Source organism: Centroberyx gerrardi, chromosome 1 (genome assembly GCF_048128805.1).
Source record: "Centroberyx gerrardi isolate f3 chromosome 1, fCenGer3.hap1.cur.20231027, whole genome shotgun sequence".
Lineage (NCBI taxonomy): Eukaryota > Metazoa > Chordata > Actinopteri > Beryciformes > Berycidae > Centroberyx > Centroberyx gerrardi.
This window is the reverse complement of record NC_135997.1, coordinates 4,212,931-4,232,605: the sequence shown is the minus strand read 5'-3', so window position 1 is coordinate 4,232,605 and position 19,675 is coordinate 4,212,931. Positions and strand designations below refer to the sequence as shown.

General features: G+C 39.2%; 1 protein-coding gene across 1 annotated transcript; it reads right to left on the bottom strand.

Annotated features, from left to right (window-relative positions):
- Positions 1 to 7,353: 7,353 nt before the first annotated feature.
- LOC139923259 (uncharacterized) lies at positions 7,354 to 18,827 on the bottom strand. Its single transcript, XM_071913989.2, has 13 exons — positions 18,686 to 18,827; positions 17,661 to 17,863; positions 16,088 to 16,225; positions 15,119 to 15,236; positions 13,910 to 14,108; positions 12,851 to 12,992; positions 12,550 to 12,705; positions 11,903 to 11,958; positions 11,110 to 11,285; positions 10,150 to 10,550; positions 9,895 to 9,991; positions 8,732 to 8,957; positions 7,354 to 8,548 (listed from the first exon to the last, which is right to left on the bottom strand). The coding sequence occupies exons 1-13, from the start codon at positions 18,824 to 18,826 to the stop codon at positions 8,340 to 8,342; spliced, it is 2,262 nt and encodes a 753-aa protein (XP_071770090.1). The 5' UTR covers position 18,827; the 3' UTR covers positions 7,354 to 8,339.
- Positions 18,828 to 19,675: the final 848 nt, after the last annotated feature.

The following is a 19,675-nucleotide window of genomic DNA, read 5'->3' as shown; positions in this document are numbered from 1 at the left end:
CCTCAGCTGACAGGTGTGTTGGAAGTTTCTGCTCCTGACAAAGCTTGCGCAAACTTTACTCACATAGTCTAATTGTGTTGTTATTATAATACAATCTCAGTCCACTGTAAACTCAGTTGCATTTCTTAAACATATAAAAGTGTATCCAGTAATTGTGAATTAATAATTAGATGTTGTTATTTATTATTTATTGTTTTTCAACAGCTCAAAGAGTCTTCCTGGTAAAGCAATGTTATAATTTGAATATTTAGCCACTGATGTTTAAAATCAATTGCATAAAATCCCTCCACCTTACATCCTGCACAATTAGCTACTATTAGCAAGTATTAACTAATACTGCACATCCCGCATAATTAGCGGCAAATCGAACAAACAGAATAAACACAAAATAAACCAATTTTCTTGTTTTTCTACAGCCATTATTAATTTGAGATGATATACTGAGGTAAATATTCTACACATTGCAGCTTGAAAGTCAATTTCGCAATCCCGAACAGGAGATTACATAGATCAGGAGACTTATCATGTGGACAACTGTGTCTGATTTCGGCGGGTAGTCAGGAAGTGTCAGAAGCCTATTCGTCCAAAACGCCCCTCAGAGAGACCGCAGTTAGCCAACAAACCCCAAAAATCAACTGGGGTGCAGCTCCTCTATCGCCACATGCTGAACTTTCTTAACTTCCAATATTAACCACTGTAATAAAATCAAGGAATCTGCTCTCATCCACAAACTAGGGCAAAGCATAAATAACGCATTTTAAATGAGTATTTATTTGCTTAATTAGTAGTTCCTTCAGAATTTTCATCATTCAGATGTTTTCAGAGAACATATTCAACTGAAGACTGTCTGGCTTGGATCCAGATGCATAGAGCAGTTCAGAGTGAGAATGAGACAGCTGTAGCCTGAGGGCCGATAGTGGAGCAGGAGGCAGGCTCAGTTGGCAAGCTGAACATTTATTTACAGTGTAACCCGAACAATGGAAACAATGGAACAATGGAAACTCATATTAACACAAAATCAAATTAACAGCACGCGCACTGACATCTGCACTGCCAAACCTTACAGTCCTCAACTGCTTAAATACAGGCATCAATTCCAGAGACAATCTCCTTAAAGCTTCAACGGGTGAGCAACAAGTTAGACACAGGTAAGTATTAAACATTGAATTATTTTACCCAGGAAGAGGATTGGGGCCACGTGTGAAAAATGTATTTGAGTTCTGAGATTAAAGTCAGAATTCTGAGATTAAAGTCAGAATTCTGAGATTAAACATTCTGACTTTAACTCAAATGAATTTTCCACATGCGGCCCTAATCCTCTTGTGCAATTGTCCTACAGTATGTGAATGTAGCCTATTGTAGGAATATACAGTGTGTCTTTCCACCTATTTGGTGTCAGTAAACGATGACACACCAAAGCTTGTGCTGCCACATGAGCTCATTGTAAAGATGCTTAGAGATGCTTGAAGATATGAACATATAACTCTAATGCTTACGCAGGCTACCAATAAAATTATGAAATTCTTTTACTGACTTGTACAGACTATTCCCACACTACTCTATTGTATGCAGGCTCCATTCGCATGTCTCCATTTGTACCCTTTGCTGGTCTTATTTTTTTCAGTATCTCTTAAACCATGCAGGTGGCACTCCCCATGTGACGCTGAAGCCACAAACTTTTTCTTCAAGCAATTTACTGAAAACACCTGCTGCTGATGAAAAGTACCGTGCAAAAGCAGGTTATCACACAAAACTGTAATCGTCACCGTAGTTTTTAAAACGTGTGTATTCTATGCAGGCGTGTAAACTTGTGCTGCACTTTCAGATTCAACTTCCAGTAAATGGGAGATTATCGATACGCTTCGTCACATTCTTTCTTGTCACTTTCTTGTTAGGTGACATTCCTCGCTGTCTCCGTTCCAGGAAGCAACTCATATTTAGTTTGGTAAAAGGCATGAATGTAACTTTGCTCTGATGCCTTTGTGGAGATCAGATATATCAGCTAGATTGATGCAAATTCCAGTCATCAGGTTTTTGACTTTTGATCATGATCTTGACAATGTGAATGTATGTCACTATTAATGAATACTGTAATATTATAAATTTACACTCCAATTTGTTTATGCATGTCTCTGTGAAATCAAAAGTAGTGTGTTTGTGTAAAGACGTTCACTGGGGAAATGTATTAATATGACATACTGTAGATCTTCATATAGATTACAGGTTTTAAAGAATATGTTTGGCTGTTGCATATAGGTCACTACTGCAGTTGCAAAGCATTACATATTATTTTTTAGCTGTATGCAATCAACTTGCAGATATATTTCATTGTTTCATTTTCATTGTTTAGCTGTTTCTCTTTCCAGACAGACATACACTGAGTGAGCAGGTTCAGTGTCTTGTTCAAGGAAACAGCAGGAATGTTAGTTCAGGAATGTTAATTTGCATTGTCTCTATCAAATAAACTAATAAATAAATCAATGAATAAACAGGACACAGGGCTGCTGTGTAGTGGAAGTTTCCACTAACTGCTGGGCCAGCTCCACCACCATCAACTGGCTGTAAATCAGATCTATACTCTATGCTCTCTGCAACCAATCAAGTTGCAGGAAAAAGATGCTCATGCAATGCCTGTTGTGACAATTGCACTCTGGCAAGTTTGGTAGAAGCAGGCGGAGACAGTCTTTTCCAAGACATAAAGGGTTCTTTATTAGTAAAAAGTGAGGGGAGGGGACATGGAGGAGGAAACTAACTTCTTCCCAGACCGGGGCTGCAGTGACTGGCAGTCACTGGCAGGGCGGCACCTGGGCATCTTTGTCTGCGTCAGGATCGCCCACTGTCTTCAGCAATGCAGAAACAGAGAGACAGGTCCACAGTCGCCAGTATCAGCATAATAAATTACTGTCTTTCTTGGCGTGTTCGCTTAGCTCCGGCGTCTCCCCTCCCACACCACTGCTCTCCCTCTGAAGCAGACTGGCTCGCCTCTATCTTGCAAGGAGATGATTGTTAACTGGTGGTTAACAGCTGTGTTCTCTCCAAGTCTGCAGTTAGTGCAGACGGAGGTACCGCCCCTCGCATACCTGGACGAGCCTCCTCTCTGGCGGGTGCTGTCCATGGTGCTGAAGGTCCCCTCTGGAGTCAGTTGTGTGTCTTATCTGCCTGCTGCTGAGGCTCCACACTGTGTAATTATATTCAAGCCAGTGTACTTACTTCACAAGTTCAGGGTAGTGTAAACAATTCCTGTCTTAATTGTACGATAAAGATCAAAATAAGATAGGAGGAAATCACTGAAAATTCACCATGTGTATTTTTATATAGAGTGGCAGGGTGCTGGGTTACACTTCACTGGAAACCTTGAATGAGGATCCTGAAGCTGAGGCGACCTATACACCCTTAAAAATGCATTTACATGATGTGAAATCAGCTTGGGAAGGCTGAAGAAAACAAGAAAGGCAGAAGAATTTAAAAAAATAATGATTTCAGTTACCTTAGTACAGTGTAATGATGACATCATCAGCATAAATGGTGAATCAACCAAATCTTTTTTGTATACATTCCTTTGTGTTTCAGACCTTACTTCATTTTACATTTTTGGATTATTTTTTTTTTTTAATTTGAAAGACTATAATTTTGCAAAGGTCAGACAAAAATTGCAGATGATAAAACATCAAGAAAAAGCCAAGGGGAACATGGGATAGCGGCACTCTAAAAATCCATAAAACAGCAAGAGCTGGTCTCAGTATACCATTTTATTTTAATTTTGGCCTCATCGGGCTTATACATTTCAGCATAAAGCCTTCATCAGAGCACCAAGAGTGAGTACTTTTTTTAGAAGCTGTAGCAGTAATTTTCTGTTTTCATCCTCGGACAAAATTCCAGTTGTGAGGTTATGTGGCAGGGAGTTTAGCCCCGTTTATTCTCTCAAAAACTTATGAATGGATTTCCATAAAGTTTGGTGGACAATTGATTAGACATTCGTGGTGATCCGGATCAAGGATTATTGTTTTTTAGCCATAACTATGAAACTAGCAGAGATAGAGACTTGATTCCAAATCCTAAGGGCATGTTTGCACGGTCAATAAATCAACCATTAATGTCCTAAGTCCTAATCGCAGTGGCATGGGTTCGAATCCGGCCTGTGCCCTTTGCTGCATGTCATCCCCTCTCTCTGCCCTGTCTTTCCTGTCTCTCTCCACTGTGACTGTCTAATAAAGCAGAAATGCCTTTAAAAAAAAAATAGTTAAGAGATAGGAATGATGGCTTTCAGGTGTAACAGCAAGTTGGCGAATTGTTCAGCGTTGGCGGAGGTTTGCGCTCTAAAGTTTCAACTGTATTTTCAAAGGTTTCTTCTTCCGCAATCCTTAAAACTTGATGGGAATTTTGGGAAAAATACCTGTGAGAAAACTGTGGCACATACAATGAAGACAAGTGGAAGAGCAAGAAGATCATATGACTGTCAGGCAGGGCACAGACGTCACGCGTTGCTAGTCATCTACCAGCTGATCGCCACGCACACCAATCATAATCCATTCTCATAACAAGGCGGTCTATTTAAATGGTTGGTAAAGCTTTACCTCCACCTCCCCAGCCTCCACCTGTTATAGTCTATATGCAGTCGAGCCACGGTGGCTCTTAAGTGTCAACGCTGCTGAGTGTTGCTGCTCTGGCTCTGCTCTGTATTCTCCCATGGGGGGATTTGCATGGCGCCCCTGCTGTACCTTCAGCATGCTTGCTGGGTAAGCAGGGAGCTGATAGAGCAGGGCCATATCCGCCAAACATAACTGTATTACCATTAGTTGCAATTAATGGTTTTATCTTGTGATTAATGGTTTTATCTTGTGACTAAAGTGTTCCTGACTGAAAGACACATTGTTAGTAAGTTATCTGTAAAGTTGAAAGTTGCTCGCAGAGCATTGATAAGCAAACCTGCATGGAACGTTCAAAAAATGACAAATTCAGTGGTGTACTTACATAGATCTGAATGGAAAAGTCAATAAGCATTCAGTGAAAATAGCATCTCAACAATTATGCTTTTTATTTGCATTTATTTTTTTCAGCATTTCAGTCTTAAAAATATTTATTCAGTGAATAGATGTAACACAGTAGTAATATACATGAATGAATGTCTAAGTAGGCACTAATTGTATCTAGTTTGATGAATTATTGTAGTTGCAGTTACCATAAAACTGTATAAAAATGTGTTTAATGATTGAAAATAACATGCTGTTTTAGCCCTATCTGTTTTGTGCACTTCATCCATTCAATAGAGCCTTTTTTCTAACAGTGTTTAACGAGAAGTCTGGTTCATTAACACCATGCTAAGGAAGACCATTCAGTGAGTGGAAAGTCACAGGTTTCAGGCTTATGTTGCAGAAGAAGACAGTCTGGGTGAATAAAAATGTAAAACACATAAAAATTTGTGGGTGTACACACAAGAACTTAAAGGAGAATAGTGGTGTCATTTAGAGTTATAGCCCATACTGTATTACTGTCTACGTCTAGTTACATTTCCCTCAATCATTTTACAACGCATGCTGTGTGTAATTACATTGTTTAACATTTACTTGCTTTTTGTTGTTTTTAGATGACATCGTTTTAGCAACTCATGGACCTGCAAAGTAACTCACTCACTCACTCACTCACATCCCATTGGTTGGCCTATCTGCCCTCTAGTGGCCGTCAGGAGGCATGGCAATGTCTCCAGACACTGATCCAGGATCATCACTCGCCTGCTCTCTGCAACACTGCTGAACTGTGTAGGCTGCTTCACGTCTCTTACGCTGTGTGTCCTTGTTAAAATTGTTTGAACCACTGGAATTTCATTGTCTCCTTTGCGATATTAAATTTGATATATTGTCACACAGGGGTCAATCCTTGGGCCTCTTCTGTTTAATCTGTACATGCTTCCTCTTGGTTATGTTATCAGTAAACAAGCAAGTTTCATTTCAATCAGACTTACAGTGTAGGAGATAGGGCCTTGAATTTGAATTCTAGCACCCTCATCAGGCCAATCAGTGTAATTTGTTATTCCATTGCACAGGGGACAAGAAATCTAAAAGATTTTGAATAGTTTGACCTTTGGTTAAATTAGATAAATGCTCAGAATTTCTTAGTTTCTTTTTTGGCCTTAAGGGTTTCTACCTTTTGAAATGTTGAATGACATGTCCCTCCTTCCAACTGAAAATGAGAACATTATAAGAGTATGATATTAGTACGATACTTGACCTCCAGGGAACTGAATGACTGGAATTTTGCCTCTGATCTCAGCAGACAAATAGTTCTTCATAATCTTCCACCCACACTGTAAATCTGTTCATCAGTGCATGACTATCAAGATTACACCAATTATGTAGTTTCCTGCTCGTTTAGTTTCCCATTGCTTTGATTTAATCTTGTTGACTGAGTTGAAAGTGTTATGTCGGTCAAAAGAGTAGATATAATCTTTTTTACTTGTAAGTTCGGTCTCATCTTACCTACAACTTGTAAATAAGCCTGGTGCTTCATAGAATTATTAAGGGTTTGGTGTTAAAGGGGCATCAGTGAGATTTTGGCGAAAAATGAGTATTATATATCATTGGAAAGCTGTTGAGCTCTATCTGATGATCAAAACAACACATTTAATTTACATTCATTTGGTGCAAAAAGGGCATAACTTCACTTAAATAGCTTTTTATAAAATATCAGTTTTCTGTATCTTAACCTCTGTAAAAGTAGGAATGGTTCCTATGTTATGTTCTGAATAAACAAGTGTGTGTTCAATTCAATTCAATGCACTGAAGCATTACGACACGGTTATCGGTTAAATAGTCATATAATAATATAATAATAATATATAGTAAATCTGCTCACACTAGACAATTAGGGGAATCACACTTAACAATATAACTAAGATGATCTTGCTGACTCCTGAGACGTCACTGACATCAGGCCCTCTAAACTCACAGGAACTCGCATGATCCAACGAGTCAGTGTGTATTAATATGCACATAAATGCAACGTGCATGAATGTGCAGTGGAATAAAACAAACAAAAAAACACTGGCTGGAGAGAAGTGGTTAATGTGTGCTGAACACTTTTCAGTGAGAGCTGGAAGTGAGTCAACTTCATCGGAAAAAAGGTAACAGTAGATAGGCTTGTAACTTACATTCTTACACTTACATTTTAAAGTGTGTCACCAGCCTTACACCACGTTCCCTCTAAACATACCATGTATTATAAAAAAAAATTATAGCAGTAAAATGAGTATATTTGTGCTGTATGAGGATTTTTACTGGAAAGGAAAAGACAATGGAGGTTGCAATAAAGAATGAATCATGACACACAAACTAAAACACACAAACAACACACACACACTATAGCTTAATGTTTATTATGTGATCAAGATTTAACTCAAATATCGATAAAATACATATTTCCCTTTATATTGTGAAAAAAAGTCACTTCCCATTCAAATGACAGAAATAAATCTTTATGATAGTGAACTATGAAGCCAGGAGGTTTTTTTGTTTATCCCATCTTTTACATGGACTGCTTGCACTACTCATTATCTTCACCACCAGTCCTGTATGACATTTGATAGTAAAACATGCAGTGAATGCTAAAAAGGCAAGCAAGGAGCAAAGATTCTGCCCTATTTCTCAATGTAGGAACGACTCAACTCTGCAACAAACTGTTTACACAATGGAACATTTTGTAGTCAGACATAACATTTCCAACTAACCAAAAATGAATGCTAAGCAGCATGTAAGGTGACGAGAACGTATGAAAGTGTTTTAACTACAAATTAAAACTTTTCATAGTCTCCCGAAATATTTCATAGTCTCCCAAATTAAATCTATTAGAGGACTTTGCATCACAAAAGTCTTACTGTAAATATTACTTAACCGAAACTCTAAAATAGATATGTTATTCTCCCATAATGAATGTAGTGAAATACAAAAACGTTTAACAGAAAAGTGACTTCCAACACCTGAAGATAATTTCGTCAGATTTCCCTCATGATTAATATAAATGTGTGTTTTTTTTATGTTACTATAACTTGAAACTGGCTTATAAGAATTTCTATGTAGCATGTGTCTAGACATCTGTGAAATCCCCATCAGTGATGTAGTGGAAATTAAAAAAGGAGGGTGAACTATGAGCTCTATTGGTGATCGCCGTATGGCAAACAACTACAAATAGAAACCAAAATCAGTGACACTTTTAGAAAAGTTGATGCTTTTTTCCTTAAAAGACCCTAGCATCTGTCTGATACTATTTAATATGATGTGTGCTATTAAAGATGTATATGAGCCTCAAAAGGTGGGTACACCCCTCCACTAAATCTCCGATCCCACTGCTCAGTTCTCCCAGCCTGTAACCAGAAGGGGATTGCGGTCACCTGCTCTCGTCTTCCTGGCAAAGTAACCAATAACCACAGCGAGCACCACTATGGTTACAGTGAACAAGCTGGCAAAGACTGCGGTGCTGATGTTGGTGCCGAGGATGGCCCAGCCTCCCTGCTGTCTCTCGGGTGCTTCGGTGCCTGGAGGATATGCTGGAGACTCCACTGAAAGACAAATGACAGAAAGCATAGTTTAGTTTGGAGATAGATCGATAGATAGATAGATAGATAGATAGATAGATAGATAGATAGATAGATAGATAGATAGAAAGACTCACTTATTCATCAGTGTTCAACAAAAGTGAACGTACAGAACAAGAGGAAGTGACAGAAGATGCACATATTAACCTGCGATGGGCTGATCAGCCTGCCTCGGCATCGGCAGCTCATCCACAGCTGCGTTGGGCACGGCCGGCCGGACCAGCCGCAGGGGCCCCTGGCTGATGTAGTGGCTGGCCGTCTCCACGGACAGCGCTCGCTTGCGTCTGCGTCCTGGACTGCTCAGGCAGCCTTGGGCACATCTGGAGACGGGGTTCCCGGTCTCACACAGGATGACGGAGCAGGTGATGTACACCTGCAGATGGCGTGGGAAGGCGTTAAGCGGTGGCAGATCAGAGTTTTAGGTCTGCAAACATTTCTTCTGGGTAATTCATCGGTTGAGTTAAACCTCAGTGGGCGGAGCGAAAGAATCACAGTTTTCGAGCGCAAGTTGGCTAACTGGCAAACTTGAATGTCAAATAAGAAACTTGTGGTCAAAATATAATATAAATAAAAATATAAATGGAAATGACTTCTTTTCACTCATGACCATGGCGTTCATGATGTTGGAAGGTCAGCAGGCTAGCTAGTTAGCTTACATATGGCTAGTTTGGACTTCGCAGCTAAGCTAACTAGCTAACCTAGATACTAGTATGGCTAGATTCAATTTTTTCAGTTAGTAGCAAGAGTGCTAGTCTTTAATATTATAGCTCCTTACCCCTTGCCCTTTTCACTGGGCTTCAGTCTAACGTTTATGTCGCGTTCACATCATATCGGAAGAAGCAGATGAATGGGATGATCATCTTGTTGCTACAACTTGAAAGCGTTCAAGTGTTTAACTTGTTGGAACATCCACATTTTTATTTATGAATTTAAAATCAACCATAAATTAACTGCAGCAGATATTTATTTTCATAAGTAGGTTCGATTATATTGTGAATATAACTGATAATTTTCATTTGTATTACCTTGGACTGCCAATATCAGTGGCTTCTCTATGTTGTGTTGACAAACTTACGCAATTTATGATACCAAGCAGGAGATCAAAAAATTCCCCTGTAACCCAGTTGCAATTAGGGTTTTCCCAGTCGGCAGGTTATAATTACAGTAAATCTGACGTGAACGTGGCATTAGTCAGAAAAACTGTGGTTCTTTGGCTCTTCCCCATTGTTAAGACAATACTTCACATCTTCCCAGCTGTGTAAATAATATTCTGGTATTAGTTTAGTATAATGAATAAAAAGAAAAGTTACCTGGTCATAGTTGCCAGTAAATTTGAAGGATTGAACCTCAAACTTGAATGACTTTGGATCAGATGAGTGGACTTTAACAGTCTCATCCGTGTTGCACCTTTAACAAAAATGAATTTCAATACATTACACACAAGGTATATCAAAGACCCAAGTTCTTTCATTTTTCATTTTTTGGTCACCATTTTAGAAAGCTGTGATTTACATGTTTGCTCACATATTTCACATATTTCTCTACGTGTTCAGCTCAGCACTCACCCGTTATCGATGAGGCTGTAGAAGAGGCTGCCCTCAGGATTGTCATCAGGAGTGGCTTTGCATGACTCCACAAACAGAGTCACATCCGGTAGCTCAGATTCAGCCTCAATGCCCATATAAATCATATCCAGCAGCTTGACTTCCACTGGATATGCACTGGCCGGTACCTTGCTGGTAAAATTGGAATCGGAGAAGATCTCAAAAGTGTAGCCAAAGCTGCCGAAGCTGGACTCAGTGAAAACATAGTCAGACTTGTGGAGCTGGTAGTAACTTGAGATGCTCATGGTCTTGGGGAACTGGCAAGAGAAGTCGATATTAACCCTCCTCCTCCGGGTTATAACTGTGTTGGGCAGCTCGAAGGACTGGATCTCATTCTTGAACAGAATAAAGTCACCTTTATCCTGTACAAGACAAATAGAGGCGGGAGAAAACCCTTCAATAAGTGAAATGAAAAAGGAAAGGAATTTTGGGCTTACCCTGACAGCTTTACTGTTTTCACCTATACAATGAAAATTATATATATCTAATCCTTTCATTGCTATCAAAAAAATAAGATCCCTAAATTCTTCTTTCTCATTTCAGTTTCATTCCCAGTATCATGGACTATGTATAGCCAAGTTTTAGACTAAGCACTAAATACATTATTGCATGTTTCAACAATGCATAAAGAACTGTAAATATAAAAAATGTGCACCAGTGAAGTCCATATGTACAAGGTAATGCCACATTTTTGTCATTTACCCCAAAAGATGTAGAAGTCTACTAAACTTTCACTTATAAACCTTATGTAGCCTAATTTTGCATCTGTAGTGTAGATGTCTATAGCCATTTAGATGTCTTTTAAACTGCTAATCAATGTAAAATTGCTCAGTGGGTAAATTTTTAGACTGCCATAAATAATATCTGTATCACATAGGTGAAAAAATCGAATCGTTTTTCCTCTTCATCGTCTTCTCATACCTCGATTTTGGTGCCACAGGTGCTGAACGACATGGTGCCCATGATGTAAGTGTCGTTGGAAGTGAGAGAGCAGGTCGGGTCTCTCAGCTTGAGCCAGTTCTTGTCGATGTCAGGCATGGAAGCTTTCTCAAGGGCCACTGTCATCCGGTTGGCCGAGCACGTTACTATGGCATTACCTGTAGATCACACTGCGTATCAACTGCATATCCATCAGTACAACACAGTCTCATCAGATTTCATTAAATGAGCACAAACTCGAATTATACGAGGATTAAGTTCCTCCACCACAATTGGATTATGTGACAATAGCAGGAATTGGACACGCCATTTTCACCTGTTTGTTATGTGAAAATGTTAGCTAATGGTTAAAGCAACTTTGGTTAAGGTTAGGGTTTAAAAAGTTTAGGCAGCTGAAACTATTTGGTTAGGGTTAAGGTTTTAGTCATGGTTAAATAAAAACTTCTTCTAAAAATTAAAACCTCACTCTCAGTAGAAAACTGAGTTGGGAATTGAACCCGGTTTGTCAGAGTTGAAGGAAAATTGTAACATTTTCATTAATACTGAGAATTAAGCTGTCTGTGATGTTATTAGTAAATGGAAATGGAAGTATTAAAACATATGAAGTATGATTATTTGACGAGTGCTTGTGTTCTTTATGAATATGGAATATGCTCTCAGTTTGATCAAGCGTTAAACCAAACCAGTAGATGAAATATGACTTGTCGCAACGCTCATAAGGTGGCATCACATACATCTTTGTAATGTTCCAAAAATGAGAAATGATTCAGCAAACCTTTAATGTCAGATGATTTGGTCACCGTGACGACGACACACCTCATCTCTGATTGGCTGAATGACAACAAAACAGAAGGCGTAAAGGCTACATGACAGCCAATGCAAGAAGATATTATTTTCGTTATTGTTATTGTTGTTATGTTGTTGTGACAGAAAAAGCCAGGTGTGTGAATATATTATAGAGAACAGACCCAGGATATTGAAACATTTTCACTTTTTTTGGACTTTTTTTTTATAAGAGACTCGTGACATGACACAAATTGGGGTCACAATGTGAAAGAGTGCAGAACCCTTCTGCAAACCAATTTTTTGTAACCCTCCAAAGTGAAATATCAATATTTTTGACTAAAATACTGATATTTCACTTTGATGTAAAACAAGAGGGTGAACTATTGTTGTGTATTGTTGTGAACTATTTGTTAGCCACCATTTGCTCTTTAGAATATCCTGATAGCACAAAGAAGCTGTAAGGAACCAGAGTAACAGTCAGTAGGTCCCATTGCATGTTTTGTTTAATTATTAGAGCTGGTTGATCACCTCAGGATATTCAAGGGAAGAAGCTTACTAATACGACACAAAGCCGATGGTGCAACAACCAGGAAGTTGATCATATTTCTACACACACACGCATGCACACACACACACCTTTCGTTTGTCTCTGCAGTGAAACAGACTGGGACGACTCGGTGCAGGTCCTTGAGCTGTGGCGTCCAGCTCAGAGTGACTTCAGCTTTCCCCAAAGTACCGTCCCTGAACTCTTTGGTCATGTTCTGGGGGCCGCTGACCTGGAAGTCATAGATCCTTCAAGAAAATGGAGAGGAAGAAACATGAAATGATTATCCATCCAGCTTATTTGGAATGCAAGATCATACTGTACATTCTGCATAATGCTGGTTCCCGAAATGCAGGATGATCTTTTTTCTGTGATGCAGTAGGAGGTATGTACTTAGCGTGGTGGGCCTGTGCTTGGGCGTAAAGGTTGAATTTGGCGCCCACAGTGGCGTGACGAACATCGCCATACGAGGGTGTCAGGGACAGGAACTGGGGCTGCACATGACCGGCGACACAGTTTGGCACCGAAGGAAGGACTGAAACACAGACACTACAGGTTATTAAGACAATTTCGGAGTTAATTAGATCACAAATAGGCATATACTGTATCTACAAACAGTGATTCAAATTGTTCTGTGAGGAGGGAACTATTGGTCAGCTGAGAGCTTAAAGAAAACAATATTTTTAAGTTTGTGTTTGTGCCAATGGTCGATGTTCCCTCCCTTTACATTATTACTGGTGTCTGCACACAGTCAGTCAGCATAGTTGGAGATGTCAGGTTCGTTTTCCTCTCTTCAGAAGAAGACATTTGCTGCCATTCATTCTTGTTCAGTATGAAAAACAACTTCCACAGAGCGAGAGAATCCATCACAGTAAACACAAAGCCTTCATTTGGTTTGGTCAAACTTTCTGTTTTCTCCTCATTTTTTCATTGAGCTGAGTCGAGTGTTTTCATCTCAGCGCTGCGTTACGTTCCGCTCTGCTTCCCATCAGTCAGCTGGCACCACAGGAAGAAATGGAAGTCTCCTCCAGGAAATAATCCCTCAAAAACAGGTCGCCTCTAAAACTTTACTGTCACATCCATGTCTTTTTATTTGGGGCGTCTTTGTTAGCCGGGACAGCTGTTAATGTCAAACTATGTAGGTTTGACACGGTGAAGGTTGTCTTTTAAAAACAATGAAAAACAAGTAAATGTTAAAGACTCGAATTACACACGACATGTATTGCAAATTAATTGGGGGAAATGTAAAGTAGATGTCGACAGTATTAAATGGGCTATAACTCTAAATGACACCAGTTTTCCCCTTTAACTGCTATTTTTTGGCCATCTTCATTGTCTTTCGTCTTGTCTGGGAATTGTTTCAGTCCATAAAATCTAAAGTTTATTGGCTCGAACAAAAAAGTGATATGACTGATGGATTCACTGCAGGTGCTGTGTGTTTGAGTCCCTTACTCTCCAGTGTAAACTGCAGGGCGACTTGGCAGAAGGGGGGCGGGTTGCTGCTGGAAGACTCGTTGAAGGCCTCTCTAACCGCCGATGTTCCGTCTGCGTAGGACAAGGTGACGCTTTGGGTGGAGAAGTCCTCCAGCACCAGATCAAACACATGGACACCCACGCCTAACCGGCCGTTGGTTTTCACTGTGCACTCATTCTGGGCAGATACAGAGAAATCAAATGAAGATGATCATTAGCATTCATCTGAAGCACTTGTTGTTTTACAGAGAGGAATTAATGACATCACTCATCAATTTTACTATATACAATTAAAGCAGTGTTTCTCTCTGATAAAAAAGCTAACTTTTTTTTTATCATTGATAATAACATTTTTAAATTTGATAATTGCAAAGAGGCTAAATTATTCCTTGGAAAATTATAAGCAGAGGATATAAAAAAAAATCAAAGGTCACATCACCATAGTTCATATAAAAGTTTAGAAGTATGACTTTTTGTACTGTTTTGAAAATGAATGCTAGTGATATAAAACCAGGGTTAATATTATCCATTATGCAGTATTCAATACAAATCAGTTATTGGTCAAAATTATCGTTCTAGTGACTTGTTCTTGCTGTCTGCCCCTAACATGCGAACTGAATAAGGCAAAATGTGCCTTAAAATACTCTGCTCCCACTATCTGGAAGTCTTTGCAGGTTGATCTGAAATATTTCGGGATCTGATCTCTCTGGGAGAATTTAAAACTGATGACAAGTTTAGGGCAGATCCATAAGAAGCTGTCTCGGCTTGGACAGATTGTTTATATGGACTTTATGGACTTGATGGACTTCAATTGATCTCTTTTGTTATAAGCTATTTGGTGTTATATTTATTTGATGTTTTTATGCTTTATATTGTTTTATGTTGTGTGTCTGAAACCTTTATGTCTGTCATTGATGCTGCTTTTCTTGGCCAGGTCCCTCTTGTAAAAGAGATCTTGTATCTCAGTGAGGCTTTGGTTAAATAATGGTTAAATAAAATAAATCTGCGTAAAAATGTTCTACTAAAGTGAAACATTGATTTAAGCTGTCCTGCAGTTGGCATTGATAATGTTAAACATTTGATTAATTGTTTTTTACACTGATTTTTCCAAGTCAAAAGTCTTCATATTAGGCCTATTTTTGCTCTGTTATGATGTACTGTATGTATTTATTACGTGAAATGTATTACCTCATCGAGCTCAACGTTTGCGTCTATACTGGCATTTGCAGCAAAGCGGCATCTCACATGATCTCCATCCGGATCGTGAGCCAAAAGACGAAGCCTTGAAAAACAGTTCTGAGGCGCCCTACACAGCATGAACACACAATATGGTTTGGAATATGGCTTACAGATAGATAAAGCTCATTGGTACACATTTTGAAATCCAGACTGTTTTTCAAAGAATACTACATGTTGTGAGATGAAAATCCATTTGGAGCGCATTAAATGTAGGCCTACCATAAATGTAATAACTGGTATAATTTCATATCTATGTATGGAGCATGAGCACAAGGTTTTCATACAGTCTCTGAACAAAAATTCACCTCAATTTGAATGTCATTACTTCATATAATGTTATATCATATGAAATTAGTTGTGCAAAATTGTGCAAAAACCCCTTGACTTGTACATTTAAAGATTAAATTATTTGGGAATTTTTTAATTTAGATCTACACAGAATTCACTGAATTTAATTTCGGCTAAAATATGTTTCTGGCAAATATTTGTTCAAAATTTCTTAGAGCGTTGTTTAGTTTCTTATAGTATATTGTGTATAGTGTCTCAGAATTCATATTTAGGTTGTGGTAAGTGTTGAATTATATTTTCCATCTATAGCTCCAGATGTCACAGGAGATATTTGGTTGCATTTGATCATTTTTAGCTGAGAAAGATCTTTAAATTATAGCACTGCTGATGTAAAAAGTAAGGATGATTAAAAACAGTTATAAAAAAATATATTTAAAGTATACTACAAAAACAACTCAACAAACAAAGTCCAAATTACATTATTTCTGTGATTGTATTTGCATGTTTTTGTGTGTGTATGTGCAGACACAGATCTGTATCTGTATGGACTGGTTGTGTTGGTGCTCTGTTCTACCTGCTGTGCCCCATGGTGTATTTCTTATTTCCCACACTGAAAGGAAAGGTTTGTACCGTAAAGTTGCCACCGTTGCTGTGACAGGACAGTTGTTGAAGGTGCGTGTGTCAGATCGAGTTCCCAGGTCCAGCTCTGCAGAAGCAATCCAGTTTGCTTCTCCACCAATGTTAGACGCCCAGCAGCAGCCTGAAGAGCTAAAACGAAGCAGGTGGAATGTGTTAGAAGTTTTGCATCATGAGAAACCTACTGGAATATTACAGAAATTCACATGATAATAGACAAAAATAATTGGTTCATTGTACAATCCCACAATATACAGTACATGTTGTCACCCACAAATGCTCCTTTTCCATTATAACTCTTAATCTCTGAAACATCTATTTGGAAGAGATTAGCCAACAGAATTTTTTTTATGGGAAGCACATTGCATTGCACACACACACACACATTTTCAAGACCCTCCCATTTTCTGTGATCTCTTTTAGTTGTCCAACCAGAACATAAGGTATGCTGTCTTTCATAGTTTCGAATAATATTTAGTAATTCACTCCACAGTGGCCAAGGGTTGATTTTACAACAACTGAGGCCAGTCCCAAGAGGGAACAGCTTATCTTAAATGGCGTTCACCCCTCATGAGCTGAACAACCAGGGAACAAGCTGAGAGAGGAGCTGGGTAGGGGAGACCGGGGATAGTTGTAACATGGGATAGTTGTAACCCACAATCTTGGTACATTGGTAGAAGGGCAGCCCTAATAGCCACAAGTGCTGTGACACTGACATTCAATACTTGCCATATTCGAACATCAAAGGGAACGTTCGATATTGGCTATCCAATTGTATTGCCTATTTTGATCATTCCATTTCACATGATCAAAATAGCCAATACAATTGGATAGTTGTTACTAACACTCGTCCCACAGCTGCAGGAACACCCGATGAAAAAATTACTAGCACACCAGAGAATCTTGCCATTGAAGTAGACAGAAATCTATCCGTCAGTAATTCTGTCTGTGATTCCATTATTTATTACTGGAAAAAAGTCCTGGATTCCAGCTTTAAAATAACAGTAAATACATTATCGGTCTGTGTCTGTCTGTGACCCTGTGTGTTCATATTTAAGTCCTCCTGTTTGCCTGACATTGGCTTCTCACTAATGTTCTTGATGTTTTTGGCCGTTTGCCATTTGCTGCGGATGTGACTATCAGGGCAAGGCTCGGCGTAGGGACGTCATAACCGCAACAACAATGGAGGAAAGCAGTAAGAAATGAAAGGAATGTGACCGTAAACGTCAAGACGATTGGCCGCGTTGTCATCTGCTTCTTCAAGGCCTGTTCAAGGCCATGCTGTTTCAAGGTAGACAGCTCATCCAGGTGGCAAGTGTTAGGGTGGGGACTTAACCAAGTGAAAGGGAGGAGAGAAGGGCTAAAAATACACTGCATACGTCAAGGGTGAACTTCGCATATTACAGCTTTAATTACTTTCTTCAGTGAAACTGAAACTGCAGCAAATCAGCAGCTTGCACAACAGCGGTAGGAGGGTGTTTGTTTCATTTCACATGAAACTGATGAAACGCCCACGATACCCCTGATGTCTAGATGCCTGATGATGTTTTCTCTCATGTGGCCTTACCTCAGAGAAAAGGAGGACTTGTCAGCTGGGACGGTTGCGGTGCCGTGTCCCTCAGACTGGCACCACCTGTCCTGACCAGAGTCGTCCGTGTCTGTTTCCACGGCCGCGGTTCTGTCAAAGCTTGGGCAGACGCCGTTGTCACAGCTGTAGGATAGCTGATTTTCGCAGCTGCCCTTGCCATTCTCTCGATAATAGAAGCTCACCTACAGGGTTTGGGAAGATACAGCATTGATATTATGAAGGAATTGTTTGAAATAGCACTATGCGTCCTCAGTAAGATAAAAAAAAAAAAAAAAAACAATACTAGACAAGGTGTGTTAACTGTGTGGATGTGAAGCGGGACGTTTGGTCTTGGATAAATAAAGGTTTAAAAAAATTCATAATGTTTTGTAAAAACATGTCAATAAATACTGTGTATGGGACATTATGAGGTAGAAGTGAATCACAAAGTTATTAATTATTTATTGGCATCTCTGTGACTCTTTCTTTATGGCTGTACGATTCTTTAAGCAACTTTAGAACACCATATTGCATACAGTGGTGAATTACGTTGATTAGTTTACATTATTTCTCACACATACAGTATGTGTTACAGCAGAGGAGTTAGGGTTAGTCACAGTACAGTAGAGTTACAATAGTAGCAGTGCCTGTGAAGCAGGCGGAGGCTTAGTGATTTGCCCAAACGCATTTTGATGTGGATGGACATAGATATCACAAGGAGCTAATCTGAACCTCTGGTAAATTAATAGTTTCTCAAACTGCCAGGCAACACAGAAGGAAAATTAAAAATATAGGATGAACACGATTTACTCATGTAGACATATTGTTTTCAAACAGCATAGCTTAATTGTCGAATAACAATTTGAAAGGTTAAGCTCTGGCAGACATAAAGTTTTTAGATTTTTTTTACTTTTATGTCATATCTCCAATTTTATGATCCATCTTGCTGTTCTGTTGATTGAAAGTAATTTGTTGAGAAATTAAAGAAATTAAATGTCAGTTTCTGAATTCATGGAAAAACTTACCTGAAATGTCCCATCCCTATTCTTCTGAAAAGGCATAAAATTAACGCTTTCTCCATAAAACTCGACCTGAGTTGAAGCAATACTTAGTACTGCAGACAACAGCAGGATTATTGCACTTGCCTCCATGGCGTCTCGCAGCATCTGTTCGTGCAAAAGCTTGTTCAGTCAGTTTCCATGTCAGTGTGAGGCGGTCCCATTGGAGTTCACTCAACTGGAATAACCAGATCAGGGCTGGACCATAAGAATTTCTGATATGCTTTGTAAAAATAAGAAACCATTCAACCATTTAACAGGTAATTTTCAACAATGACAACAAATGATGTGAAGGAGGAAGTAAACATACTGTTTGTTACTGCTATTATCAGAAGAGACGGCATGGCAACAGAAGCAGAGATGACTGAAAATAGGAAGTTTTAAATTTGGGGAGTCACATTATGGCCTTTGTTTTCCATAAACTCCCAGACACAACTGCTTTGGAGTGTCATACTCAGGTTATATCCTACTTATAAGGCCTTAAAGAGAAAATCAACTCTACATATAGTTCATAGGTCACTGCCATGACTTTGGCCAGAATGTCAAGAGGTGGGTAGGTTATGGTATTTCTGGTATTTATTTTCTCCTCTACTGACTTTATGGATGCAAAGCAAAAGTGCCTTTAGGGAGGCAAACTGGTCATATAAAGCAGTTGCTAGAGGTGGAGGGTCGACCCCAAGAGAGTCGATTCCTCGACTGCGACAAGATCTAGAGTCCGGCGTCAACTCTCAGCCTACGACTGGGAGTTTTGACTGGGAGTCAAAACTGATCAGAACAGAGTCTTGGTATCATAAAAAAGCTGATTGGTCACAGCTGAGAGTTTTCCTGATTGATTTCTTCATATCTCATGATTTTCTGTTTCCATAGCACTTCCATACAGCAGAGGGAAAGCATACATGCAGCCAGCGGTACTGAGCTGAGCATGGAGTAGAATGGTATATAGAGGAGATTTAGGGT